Source organism: Trichomycterus rosablanca, chromosome 16 (genome assembly GCF_030014385.1).
Source record: "Trichomycterus rosablanca isolate fTriRos1 chromosome 16, fTriRos1.hap1, whole genome shotgun sequence".
Classification (NCBI taxonomy): Eukaryota; Metazoa; Chordata; class Actinopteri; order Siluriformes; family Trichomycteridae; genus Trichomycterus; species Trichomycterus rosablanca.
This window is the reverse complement of record NC_086003.1, coordinates 9,466,326-9,480,268: the sequence shown is the minus strand read 5'-3', so window position 1 is coordinate 9,480,268 and position 13,943 is coordinate 9,466,326. Positions and strand designations below refer to the sequence as shown.

Below are 13,943 nucleotides of genomic sequence, written 5' to 3'. Positions count from 1 at the left end.
CTAAGTAGGAGAACCTGCACAATCAGTGGCTGACTAAATACTTTTTGACCCCACTGTACATCCATTCCGTTACTTCAATCTTTTGTGGGGAACATTGTTTTTAAACATTATACATTGTCTCAAAGCAACTTTACAGCATCCAGGACCTACAGACCAAAAACCCCTGTTGAGCAAGCTGAGGGCAACAGTGGCAAGGAAAAACTCCCTTAAAATTACAGGAAGAAACCTTGAGAAGATCTAGACTCAGCAGGGACCCCTATCCTCCTTGAGTGGCCTGGAGGATCATTTGAATAAGTAGGATTTACACAAATCATACATACACAAAATTAAATTGAACTAAAAGTTATAACTAACTTGACAGTGTCGAGTCATATGGTGGTCCCTTTTGATTGATAAATGGAGTACACAGGTGCGGAGATGTACAAAGTCCATCTGTATGTTAGATGTAGCTTATAAAACAATCACTATAGCTTATAAAACAATAAATGTATGTGCCAGATGTGTGTACCTAACAAAGTGCTCAGCAAGTATGTGTGTGTGTGTGTGTGTGTGTGTGTGTGTGTATATTGTATGTCCTTTATTCTGCATAGTGATTCTGCATTCTCCTTTTCCATGGACCACAGAATGTGAATTTATGGTGAGAGACCATGTTTACATTATACAGCTCTGGAAGAAAATTAGAGAGAAGTTTTTTAGGTTTTATTGAGTTGGTATATTCTGAGTAAAATGAATATTTTTATTTGATTCTATGAACTACTGACAACTGGTCAAAAATATGCTTGTGTCAGACCTTGAGTAATGCAAAGAAAGTGTTGTATTCATTTTAAAAGAACACAATACTATTTTTAACTTAGTAAGAGTTTAGAAATCAGTATTTGGTGAAAAACCCATATTTTTAATCAAAGCTTTCAAATGTCTTAGCATGCTCACCACAAGTCTTTCACATTGCTGTTGGGTGAATTTATTCTTCGTAGGCTTTGTTTGATGGCTTTTGACCACCCATCTTCATTTTTATGACAATCCAGAGGTTTTAAATGGGGCCAGGTCTGGAGATTGGGCTGGTTATGATCTGGTGATCATACATCCACAGCATTGTCCTGCTGAACAGTAGGAGATGAGGAAAGCAAGTTTTTTTTTCAGTTTAACCTAGTACACGGCTTAATTCAGCTGATCTTCATGAAGACAGCTTACCTGATTTCAGCCTTGCTGAAACCCCCAAGATCATCACCGATTCTCTAGGCCTCTCCAGGTCTCAGTCTAACCATCACAGAACCAGATGTTGGGTCAAGCTGAAAATTGGATGCATCATAGAAAATGTCCTTACTACAGTCCTCTACATTCTGACCCTTATGGTATTTTGCAAACTGCAACCTGGCTCCTTTTAAGTCCGTTTTGATAAAGCATTTTTTTAAAGCTTTACATGACTTTAGCTGTGCCCCTAGGAACCTGTTTTGAACCTCACATGTACTTTATGCCAGCTGCTGTTGGTAATTCTTTTTGTAGGTCATTTGATGTTATCATGTGGATGTTAAGTAACATTCAAATGAGGTTCCTATGCAACACTAACTGGTAATCTTTTGTTCTTTTTATTATTTTCAGCAAGCGCAAAACTATCTTGTGAAAATTTATTTGTGTTCTTTCTAGATTTGCAAGCACATGAGAACAGAACCCCAAATGTGTAAATTTGATTTGAATGTGTTCACACAGAACCATCCCTTTAAGAACATCAGATTTATTCGGAGGTCTCAAATCACCCCTCCCCCGCTAAGCCTCGACTCAGTAGACTTGAGCGAGGCAGAAAGATTTAAAACGTTCGGTCATTCGTTTGTGTGTACGCAGGCAGGGAAGCTTATATTGTATTTAAATTTAAATAGAGACAAAATAATTAATTCATTAAGCAGAGCGCGAAATGAAGGGTCTGTCATGAGCGCGAGAGCTCGTCCTCAACAGGGATGCGAGAGTGGTAAAGGACGGTTGTTCGCGAGGATGAAAAGGACATCGGTTATCCGCGAGCTAAAGGAACAAAGCTCCCTGTAGCATCCCTCTTCTGTTCCACAGGGGTACTGTAAGGTTCGGTGGTTTAAAAGGGGAGGTACCCGATGTCGGCTCGAGCTTTAGAATCACGATGAGAGGCCGCGAGCGGCTAGCGGAGACAGTCTCGAAGATGCCGCGCGCTCTGCGGAGGCTCGTGCACCTGGTGCTGCTTTGCCCGCTATCGAAAGGCTTGCAGGTAAACTAAATTTTTACTCGATTTATTACAGCTTTATGTATTTACATTACATTTTTGTATCGTTAATATACGACATGCAGAATGTATTTACGTTTAATTTACTGAGAACAGTTACATCCTAATAAAAGGCCTAATTGAACCTTCGTAGCAAAACAAAAACAAACACTATGAATGACCACAATGACTGAGTTTATGTAACATGTTAACTGTTTAACACGTATGTGTAATACTTGGGCAGCCACATCAAGTATATAATACAATCACACGTAGGCTTTACTTCACAGTAAAACTGTAACAATTATTTGTACCCCCATTGGAGTAGTACCAATTCTATATAAATTATATGGCAGATATTTGTTGATGAATTAAAGGAAAGGTCACTGATTTTTACTATAATACTGATAACAAAATTGACCTCTTAATTGTTAATAAAAACAAACAAACAAACAAAAAAACCAAATGATTTGCCTAAAATATATTTTAGGATAAATTGGAAAATACATGGTCTATTTACTAATCAACACCCACTAAATCCAGTTAAGGGTTGATGGCCATTGGAATTGGTGGGGCCACCAGAAAACACTTGAGCTTGAGGTAGCAATACACTGCAATGCACCACTCACTTACATTTAGTTATTTAGTTATGAGGAATTCCTCCGGTCCTCCCACCCTCGGGACTAGCCATTTATTGTCCACATAGGTGCCTGGCCAGCTGCAAAGTCAGCACTAGTAGGTTTGCATGCTTTAACGTTGTGGCACCAGAACACCCCTGCAGATATACTTTTTTGTTTATCTGAGTTTCTTTCTTTCCTCTGTTTCCGAAAACTGGTTTGTCGCAGACAAACTTTTGTATCTTTTGCATTCTGCCCTGTTACGGTATGCCTCTCTGTCAATGGTAACTTCACACCTTTGCCATGACAGAAGTTGACTTTCCCTTCTTCTTAACTTAGAACAATCTCAAAGACAAGAGGAAATGTGGCCTCATTTGACAACAGCAATGTGGCCTCATCTGACAACAGCACATTTTCAGTGCCTTTTAGTCCATCCAAGAAAAGCTTTGAGCTTGGGCCCAAAAACTCAGCAATGCTTCTGCATAGAAATAATTTATGGCTTTCTCTTCATGTAGTATAGTTTTGCATGTCTTGATTGATGTCTGTATTAAGTAACAGTGGTTTTCTGAAGTACTTCTAGCTATAATATTCACAGTATCATGACATTTAAGTGTGGTTTTGGCCCTGCCCTACACTTACTGAGATTTCTCCGGATTCCTGGAATCCCTCACAGTATCACATATGGTAGATGGTGAACTATCTAATTTATTTGTAATCTTGCATTTTGAAATGTATAAAGTGATTGACAATTATATATTTGCTTACAATGACTGAGCCTTTCTTGGATCCTCCTTTAATGTCCAGTCATGACAAGCTTACTTATTGCCTGTTACTTATACTTACATGTTCACCTGTGAAATGTTTTAAAACTACTTTAATATTCTGTAAATTTTTCATCTTTTATTGTTCTTACTTGAGTAAGGAATTTATGTATTTCTGCTTACTTGTTATTTCAACTTTCAATTCCCTGTAGTGTAGATAGGAAACCTATTATGTTACTGTCCCAAGCATTGAAACAACACAGCTGGCACTGTGTCTCAGTAAGTTATTGCGTTATTCACTGCTAGTATATCACCTTGTGTTTATTAGTGTGTTACTCTACTCTAGAGATGCATGTAGTAAAAGGTGAATTTGTAATTGTGTCATCTGCTTTTCCATGATTTTTTCCTCATAATTTGTTGTCTTTTTTGTATTTCTTTTTGCTTAGACGCGTCTGACTGCAGTTAAAGTAAAGTACCTGGTGGTTGCGTGGTTGGGTATATTGGTGGCCAGCTGGGTTGTCTACATACAATACTCCTCCTACTCAGAGCTCTGCAGGGGTCATGTCTGCACCATGATCATTGTAAGTTACATCACTATATCCAAACAGAAAAGTTCATGCAATTATGTTGTTTGCCCTCACTTTGTCTGTTATATTTCAATATTAGGACACTACTGGACACATACTGTAGTATGAATATTACAGGGCCATACACAAAAGGCAGGACAAAAAAACAAGATACATAAGGCTCAGAACTTGCTGTGGTATCACCCAGACATCACCAGGCTTAATGGCAGCATGGTCCTTATATACAAGTGTTAATTAAGTCATACACTTTTAATAGTTACTTAATTTTAAATGTTAGGCACTGAGTTTTACCATTAAAATTACATTTAAACTGTAAAATACGGCCTTTAGTGCTTTTCTTATAAAAGAAATAGGGAATTTCACTGTATGCACAATGTGGCATGCATGTCTGTACAGTGTGATATTTTCAAAATTGGCATAGCTTGGAGTGGTGAGGCCCAGTATGATATTCTTTTATGAGGCCAAAAACTTGGCAGTACCCATGTACATCATACATACACATTTTAATTTTGTAATAATCATGCATTAATATTAAATAAACAAGAAATAAATCTTTTTTGTTCTGGTGAAGAGTGTTTGCTAAATGCCGTAAACATGAATGTCAGGTGATGTGAAGAGTATTATGGGGCTCGTAGTTCTTACAATGATAAGCAGAGTTCTACTTTTATACTTTGGCATTGGGCAAAGATCTTATACTTTGGCATTAGGCACACAGATCCACATGTGCTGAATGTGCAGAGCACATACAGCCTGACTTACATCTTCCATTTTTTATTTTAGTGTAACAGTTTATAATTTAGATCATATAAATGCATAAAGTTTAACTGCTCAGGTCAGAACACCAGAATGCTCTCTAAACATCATTGAGCATGCATTAAGGTTGTGTTTATACTTGTCAGCTAAGGTTTGATTATAGCAAACCCTAGTACGATTGCTCTGTTAATGTGGTTTGTTACAGTAAGTGTGAATGCTTCTATTCGAATTCTGGTGCGCACCAAATAAGCGGATCAAGACCGCTGGAGCAGGGGTTTTCTAAATGAATTCTGGTGTTCTAAACAAGTCGTTTCAGGGGTGAACACAATACAAACCAACGGCATCTAGACGAACCAAACACAATACAGTGTTACAAGATGCAACACTAAAAACGTCATGAGAGATCAGTGTACATTGAAAACAATTATTGTTATTATAAAGTTAAATATGCAGTATAGGAATTTCTGGCCATGTATTGACTCTTTTGTCCATTTTACCACCTCTTGCGGTGTTTCCAGTTGGTAAAATACCACCAGGTAAACACAACTCCGATAAGCCCAGCATGGTGCATTGTTTTGACTGAAACTGACCACATTTAGGATTTGCTGAACTTATAAAGTAAGAAAAAGTGTATTGAGTTATGGGGAACAGAACTGTTTTTTTTAATGAATATGTTAAGGCGCAAGACAGAATACAGAGAGAGAGATGAACACACTTTTCCATTATTTGCATTTTTGGAAACCCCAAAGGGACAAAATTCAATATTCAAGCTCATACAGTAAACATTCTCAGTCTACTGCATTATAGAAAAGTCTGTTACACAACAACAGGCTCACAAAATATGTCATACATGTGACATGTGACACTTTTTTGGTTTTGGTTTGAGAGTAACTTTGTAAGTATAATTGCTAAATGAACAAGGACTAAAATGTAACAATGTATCATTTTCTTGGTTGGTCCAGAGCAAGGGAACTAAACTGCAAATATAAACACAGCCTAAGGGTGGCTTAGTCTTAAGTCTGCTTTTGTTTTTCAAAACTGATGTGAAATCTAGTTTCACTCTTGATTTAAATCAACACCTCAGCTGCTGGAAACAGGGGCGTAACTACAGGAGGGGCAGGGGGTGCAGGTGCACTGGGGCCCATGGCGGGGGGGGGGGCCCATCCACGACATGAACTCAACCACCCACCTCACTGCCCGCCCATTGGCTGCACTCACCAAGTCGTTATTATTATATTACAATATTTTCGTTAAGTAAAATTAAAATAACTAAAACTGTGCATTGAAAATAAATTTTTTTTGCACTGGGGCCCATGAGCTCCTAGTTACGCCACTGGCTGGAAATAAAATAAATTTTTGTTTTCATTTCAGAGCCTTATTTGTCCATTATTGGTTAATCAAACCCTAATTAACACACATTGGGTGTGTTCGAAAACCTAGGGAGCTCTCTACATAGACAGCATTTTACGTCATCCTACGCATGCTCCCGAGAAGGAGGCTGTTTGAAATCGTAGATGCCTTAATATGCTCACTAGTATGGTATCTTAAAATTTCAATGGTATTTTGACTCAAGAACGAGTGAGCCTCCGATGCTGCCTTAGCGGTGAAGACAATCCCAGCATTCAGTGCGGCACAACTTTTGGCGGACGGTGTGGAGAAACAAACTGAGTTATTTTCAAATGTAAATAAATTATTATTGATTTTTAATTTGTATAAACTTCACAAGTGTTTTTATTTGCAAATTCGGGCTTGTCAGCGAATTTAACTGTTTTCAGTACACGGAGGGAGATTGACATGCTAGCGCGTTGTGCCACCCCATCCCTTTGGTTTGAATGGCATGAGGCTAACTGTGTTAGCTTAGTTAGCGAAAACTGATGAAATCGCCGTCTAAGTTGCGCGTTCGAATAACCTGACTTATAAGTCGATGACTTATTAGAATTCTCTCTAATTAGGCAGCTGCCTATGTAGGCAGTAAGACAGCAAGGCAGCTCACTAGGTTTTCGAACACACCCATTGTGTATGACAAAAGAAAATAGTTCTAGACTTTAATTGTAAACCTACAATGAGTACTAACTGTATGTGTTCCTCATAAAGAGGCCAGCAGGTTTAAACAATACAATATTAATTTAAAACTATAAAACTGTTATGAGTGTACCTTTACCTGGTACTCTCATAACAGAACAACACATACTTCCATGTCATTGGCATGTTAGTGTATAGCAGTGATGGGAATTTTACCTTCCAAATATTATCTGGTTAGAGTTATTTAATAGTGGATCTTTTTGATTAATAAATGGGGTACAGGGGTTGACAGAATGTACCGTCAGTCAGTAATTGTATACCCACAAAGTTAATCTGTAGAGTAGATATAGCTTTTAAAATAATCAATTAATGTACTTACCAGTTTACCTACAAAAGTTGTCTGTGCATGTATTTTAGTAGGATTTTTTTCCTTTTGGTACTAAAGTAGTCTTCTCCGTGTCCACTACTCTACACCATTCTAAATAGAGTCTAAATAAAGATAACAGCAGCTAATGCAAACCCACAGTTATTTTTATTTTGTTTTGCTGATAGCTAATTTGTCGATCATTTGCAAAACATTTGGATGGAATCAGAGCGTGACCTGTTTGGCATTTATGATTTAAATACAAATTACAAAGGGAAAACAGGCTGTCAGACACAAGAAGCAAAAAGCCCTATGATGCCGCTCAGGTGGCGCAGCAGTAAAAACACACGCTAGCGCACCAGAGCTGGGATTTTGAATACATCGTATCGAATCTCAGCTCTGCCATCCGGCTGGGCTGAGCGGACACATGAACAACGATTGGCCTGTTGTTCATATAGGTGTGGGGATTTAAGCCGGATAGGGACTCCTCATAACTGATGCACTACTACCTCTGCTGGCTGGTTGATGGCGCCTGCACAGAGGCAGGGAAAGAGTGCTGATCAGGGTGTGTCTCTTCGTACACAAGGCTGATTCGCATATATGCACTCGCCTAATGTGGGTGACAAAATGCATACAGCTGCTGCCCATGTGTCGGAGGGAGCGTGGGTTAGCTTCGTTCTCCTCAAATCAGAGCGGGGGTCAGCATTAGTGGAGAGGAAGCGTGATGCAATCGGGCAATTGGACGTGCTAAAAAAAGTCGGGAGAAAAAGCATGCATAAACAAAATATATAAAAATAAATAAATAAATAAATAAATAAATAAATAAAGCCCTATGATGTATTAACATTGTGTCTTTATGTGTGTATTTCAGTGTGACCACTACCGCAGGGGGATTATCTCTGGTTCTGCTTGTAAGTCTTTGTGTGAAGAGAAAACTCTGACTCTAAAGCACTGCCTTTCAACTTCTCCTACCCAGCAGGTAAGCACACACACACACATACACACACACACACACACACACACACACTTTTTAATCCTTACAAATGTGTGTGTGTGTGTGTTTTGCAGGTTTACAGTGCAGTGTGGAAGGAAAAAGCAGTGGTATTGAAGTGCGCCCTAGGAGAGGCTCAACGTGATGCCAGTCTTTACAAAAAGCCCACTCGGGGCACGTCTATGGATGAGTTCCATGAGATGCTCCACTCGTTTCTTAAGGTTCTGTCTATCCTTTGATAAAACATGTTCCATATGGTCTATCAAATTGCTTTTGCAGACATGACCTTTTGAGTCTGTTACGCAAATGACCAGGCCAGGGGCACTGCTGAGACATAAACTTTGGTCTCTGTCGTGGTGGGCCACATCATTTGACTGCTGCACCACCTTAGTTCCCCACCCACCTGTTGTTATTTGAATGAACCATTGAAATTACAAAAAATTAAATGCTTTACTTACACTTACACACTGGCAAATTGTATTATCATAGTTTTTTTTCTTTTGGCTGCTCTCATATTTAGGAGTAACTACAGTCCACATACCTCAATTGGCACAGTTTTTATGCCGGATGCCCTTCCTGGCACAACTTCTCTTGTTTTTTATTCAGGCTTGGGCCAAATAAGAGTGTACTAACACGTGCACCTTTCAATGGCTTGGCTGTTTGTCCACCTTTCCCCCCAGAGATTGCCAATCATGTCTGTGTAGATGCCTGAGTGGCCGATAGTGCAGAGATTCGGGGTTTAAATCTCAGCGGTAGTTGGAAAGCATATTTTACTGCTGAGCCACTCAAGTACCCATTTTATTATCATTTTATCAAACTGATTTATTAGGTTTCCCCACTAAAGGCATGGTTCCCCCACATTTTCACTCACAAAACAACTTAACAACCTCAACAATGTTTTAAATTAATTCATTTAAATTCAGTTACTTTTTGAAGTCCCACCCAACATGGTGGTAATAGTGTGATTGTACTTTAGGGCCTGATTTTCCAAAAATATATATTCAGCTTTAGTTCTTTTAAAAGTTTATTGTTTTTTTTTTAAATATTACATGCCCTGCTGTTGCTACATGCAGCAACTTAGATTTTTTATTTTAGACTACTATAATGTTGAATTTTAACTTTGTGCCATGGCCTTAATTTTTGACTACAGTTGGTGACTTATGTGCCCAATGATAAAGGGATGGTTTGACTGAACCTATTAGATTGAGCCATGGTAATTACAAGCTTTGTAATCTTGGGATGTGGACTTTATATTGTTAGTAAGTCAGGGACATCGCTTGGAGCTAGTTTTAAGTAAGTTTGGATCCCAGGATCAATTGCACAAACAATTGTCCACGTGTTCAAAGTACAGTTTTTTTCCACCAAAGTAACGTAGAAAATTGTTTGCAGCTTTGCTGAGAAGAAACAAACTGTGGGACATTTAAAATAATAGGTTTTGTATGCATATTTTTGACTTTTCAGATTGTCACATTTTAGAAAACCCACAAAAGTTCTATGATATGATACACTATATTGCCAAAAGTATTCGCTCAACTGCCTTCACACGCATATGAACTTGAGTGACATTCTTAATCCATAGGGTTTAATATGATGGCAGCCCCCACTCTTCTGGGAAGGCTTTCCACAAGGTTTAGGAGTGTGTTTATGGGAATTTTTGACCATTCTTCCAGAACGCCTGGCTCGCAGTCTCCGCTCTAATTCATCCCAAAGGTGTTATATTGGGTTGAGGTCAGGACTCTGTGCAGGCCAGTCAAGTTCTTCCAAACCAAACTCGCTCATCCATGTCTTCATGGACCTTGCTTTGCACACTGATGTGCAGTCATGTTGGAACAGGAAGAGGCCATCCCCAAAGTGTTCCCACAAAGTTGGGAGCATGAAATTGTCCAAAATCTCTTGGTATGCTGAAGCTTTAAGAGTTCCTTTCACTGGAACTAAGGGGCCAAGCCCAACTCCTGAAAAACAACCCACACCATAATCCCCCCTCCACCAAACTTTACACTTGGCACAATGCAGTCAGACAAGTACCGTTCTCCTGGCAACCACCAAACCCAGACTCGTCCATCGGATTGCCAGACGGAGAAGCGTGCTTTGTCACTCCAGAGAACATGTCTCCACTGCTCTAGAGTCCAGTGGTGGCATGCTTTACACCACTGCATCCAACGCTTTGCATTGCGCTTGGTAATGTAAGGCTTGGATGAGCTGCTCGGCCATGGAAACCCATTCCATGAAGCTCTCTACGCACTGTTCTTGAGCTAATCTGAAGGCCACATGAAGTTTGGAGGTCTGTAGCGATTGACTGCAGAAAGACCTCTGCACACTATGTGCCTCAGCATCCACTGACCCCGCTCTGTCATTTTACGTAACCTTGCTGTCATTCCCAATCGCTTCCACTTTGTTATAATACCACTGACAGTTGACTGTGGAATATTTAGTAGCAAGAAAATTTCACGACTAGACTTGTTTCAGAGGTGGCATTCTATCACGGTACCACGCTGGAATTCACTGAGCTCCTGAGAGCGACCCATTCTTTCACAAATGTTTATAGAAGCAGTCTGCATGCCTAGGTGCTTGATTTTATATACCTGTGGCCATGGAAGTGATTGGAATACCTGAATTTAATTATTTGGATGGGTGAGTGAATACTTTTGGCAATATATGATTTGATATATTTTCCACTGCACAGTATCATGTGGTATGGTATTAAATCCATGACCCCAAATCGCAAATGTACCTAATCACCCGTGCTAAATTTGGTTAGTGTTCTAAACCAGTCAAAGTGTACTGATGCAAGCGATATAGGTGAAGCAGGAAACACGAGTCATATTTAAACCCAACTCCATTTAATTTTATTAAAACTGTGAAAAACATAAAACTTAAACATGGCTACAGAAAATTACATTTTACAATTTAAATTTTACAGTTACTGTGACAGTTTTACTCTTAGCTGAAGCTATTATGTCACAACGTCAACGTTCAGGGAGCTCCTACTTTCATGGATAACCAGTGCATCTGGAAAACAACAGACAACAGCACAATAGGTACAGTACAAATACAACCCCTCACCATGGATGCGAACTGAAGCGTACCCTGCAATAAAACGGGTGTAAGGAGACCTCTATGGTAGAAAGGTGCTAATGGAATTTGTGGGGGAACACTTCTAAATATGTTGTGCAACAAGCTTTCTTTTTTATGTGGTTAAATGTGATAGCCGGTCTTGCTATGCACCAAATGATTAAACCTGTAAGGTGTAAACCTGACATACTTTGATACAGTAGTACACGTTGATATGACACAAGAAACCATACTGTTTAGACTTGATTAAATCCTGTCTTAACAAATAATCCTACATACTGCAGCCTTAAACAGGTTAGTGACACGTCTAACCTGCTAGTGGCTTTGACTTCTAGTGACCATGCCACACAACACTTCTTACATGCTTACCTGTGCATTTCTCTGTCTTTAATTTAGGAAAATCTGGGTGAGCAGCTGTCCCTTGGCTCGCTTGTCTTGCGTGTAATCTCTCTGGCTGATGTTAACGCTGATGGTAAGGTCTCTCTAGCTGAAGCAAAGTCTGTTTGGGCCCTGCTGCAGATTAACGAGTTCATGCTGACTCTGGCGCTACAGGACAAAGAGCATGCCCCTCGTCTGCTGGGCTTCTGTGGGCAATTGTATGCCACAGAGCATGTGGTCCATGGTGCACTTTTTAGTCTGGAATTGCCATCCTGGCTCCATCCAGTGGTGCCTGAGGCCGTGAGCAATGCCCTGAACCACTGGTTGGCGCCCGCCTGGCCACGTCGTGCCCGTGTTGCCATTGGTCTGCTTGAAATGGTTGAGGAACTATTCCATGGAACATATGGAAGTTTCTACATGTGCAATGCCACTCCACAACAAGTGGGCTACAGCACTAACTACGACTGCAAGATAGCTGACCTGGGAAGCGTGGTGCCAGAAGCAACTGTGCGGGCGTTTTTACGCGGACGAGCTTGCCAAACCAACACAGACTGCACATTTGGACATGACTGCACGGCCACGTGTGATCGCCTGGCTAAACAGTGCAACACAGAAGTGGTGCGGCCAAATTTGGCCAAAGCCTGTGCCCTTCTAAGAGATTTTCTCTTATTTGGGACTCCTGTTGACTTGATGGATGACCTGGACAAGCAGCTGCGCACTTGTGTGACTTTGAGTGGCCTGGCCTCACAGATGGAGGTTCACCACTCACTCGTGCTTAACAACCTCAAAACACTGCTGTGGAAGAAAATCTCTAATACTAAATATTCCTGATTAAGAATTATACTAGGTTTAAGGTCTAATAGTGACAGTGGTAAAAGGAAGGTATTGAAAGAGATTGCTTCAGTATGGTTGCCAGTAATGTACATGCAACTGTGAGTGTGGCAGAAATTTTTTTAGTCCCACAGAACAACAATACAGGGAGGAACACAAAGACTGAGTGTTCTGTACACTAGTTATAGCCACTTACCCTTACACACAGTCTTAAAAACAAACTTTCAGGAAATGTCTTTAATGGAACACCGCAGCATTTTTCAGCATAATGTTTATCAGCATTATGCATTTTTTTCAGCAAAAATATCCAATATGTATATTACCGTGGGCAATGTATATCAACAAGTGCAAAAAGTTTCTTCCTGTACTGAGAACTGAGAAAATAGCAGAAAGCCTGCTTAAATGCTATTAATAATTTAAGCCTGAGGACATAAATATTACAGTGTAAATGTAAAACAAATGTACATATTACTTTTTTTATCTAAAATCCATTGTGGATGTGAATCTTTGCACTGCAAAGATTCACATCCACAATGGATTTTAGATGAAAAAAGTAATATGTACATTTGTTTTACATTTACAGTTATTTTAGAGTTGGCTATTATAGAAAAGTGTCAGTACACATAGTGCATCACAGCTTGCTGAGTATGTGGCTGCAAAGCCAGTGCCCTTGTTGGCACATCCACTGCTGAATGTGCATACAATGGGCACTTTTTGAGCATTTTTCTTAAATTTACTGCAATGTGTTTATTACAAAACCTATAACCAGCATAACAATTTGGCACTGAACGTTGCTAGCCCCATATCTACTAGGTTGCTATTGTTGGGCCCCTAAGCAAGATCCCGAACCCTCAGTTGCTTGGAATATTTTCACTCACAATTTAAAATTCCTTTAAATAAAGTGTGTTAAAAGCTATAAATGCAATGTAAATGTATTAAAAAAGCAATCACATTTGTGAAATTGACCTTGGCAATTCCTTTTTTTTTTTTTTTTTTTTTTTTTTTTTTTTTTTTTTTTTTTTTTTTACAAACATCCACATTTCCTTGAGTCCTTTATTAAAACATATACTTAGATAAAGCTGACTGAACTCTCATGCTGTTAGGACTTCTATTTGCATCAGCTAGGTTTATCATACCAAGTCATAACTCTCATTTACAGGTATTTGCAGCTGTGTCTTAATCAGCTTCACAGGGTTTAAAATCTGATCCCATAGATTCTGTTAAGTGAGATTATATTCCAAACCCTATCATTAGTCATCTAGATTTTATACAACCCCAAATCAGAAAAAGTTGGGACAGTATGGAAAATGCAAATAAAATAAAAATGCAATGTTTCTTACATT

The 13,943-nt window shown here is 39.4% G+C and overlaps 1 protein-coding gene across 1 annotated transcript; it reads left to right on the top strand.

Moving 5' to 3' along the window:
* Positions 1–2,030: 2,030 nt before the first annotated feature.
* Positions 2,031–13,022, top strand: dipk1b (divergent protein kinase domain 1B). The gene is made up of 5 exons (XM_063011970.1): positions 2,031–2,230; positions 4,049–4,183; positions 8,200–8,307; positions 8,397–8,540; positions 11,788–13,022. Exons 1-5 carry the CDS (start codon positions 2,126–2,128, stop codon positions 12,598–12,600), a joined length of 1,305 nt encoding a protein of 434 aa, XP_062868040.1. The 5' UTR covers positions 2,031–2,125; the 3' UTR covers positions 12,601–13,022.
* The last annotated feature ends 921 nt before the right edge of the window (positions 13,023–13,943 follow it).

Excerpts from the sequence above, each read along its gene's own strand:
- dipk1b (XM_063011970.1), top strand. The coding sequence starts at position 2,126 with ATGAGAGGCCGCGAGCGGCTAGCGGAGACAGTCTCGAAGATGCCGCGC. Across the intron at positions 2,231-4,048 it reads CGCTATCGAAAGGCTTGCAG|ACGCGTCTGACTGCAGTTAA; the intron begins GTAAACTAAATT and ends CTTTTTGCTTAG. Across the intron at positions 8,541-11,787 it reads TGCTCCACTCGTTTCTTAAG|GAAAATCTGGGTGAGCAGCT; the intron begins GTTCTGTCTATC and ends TCTTTAATTTAG.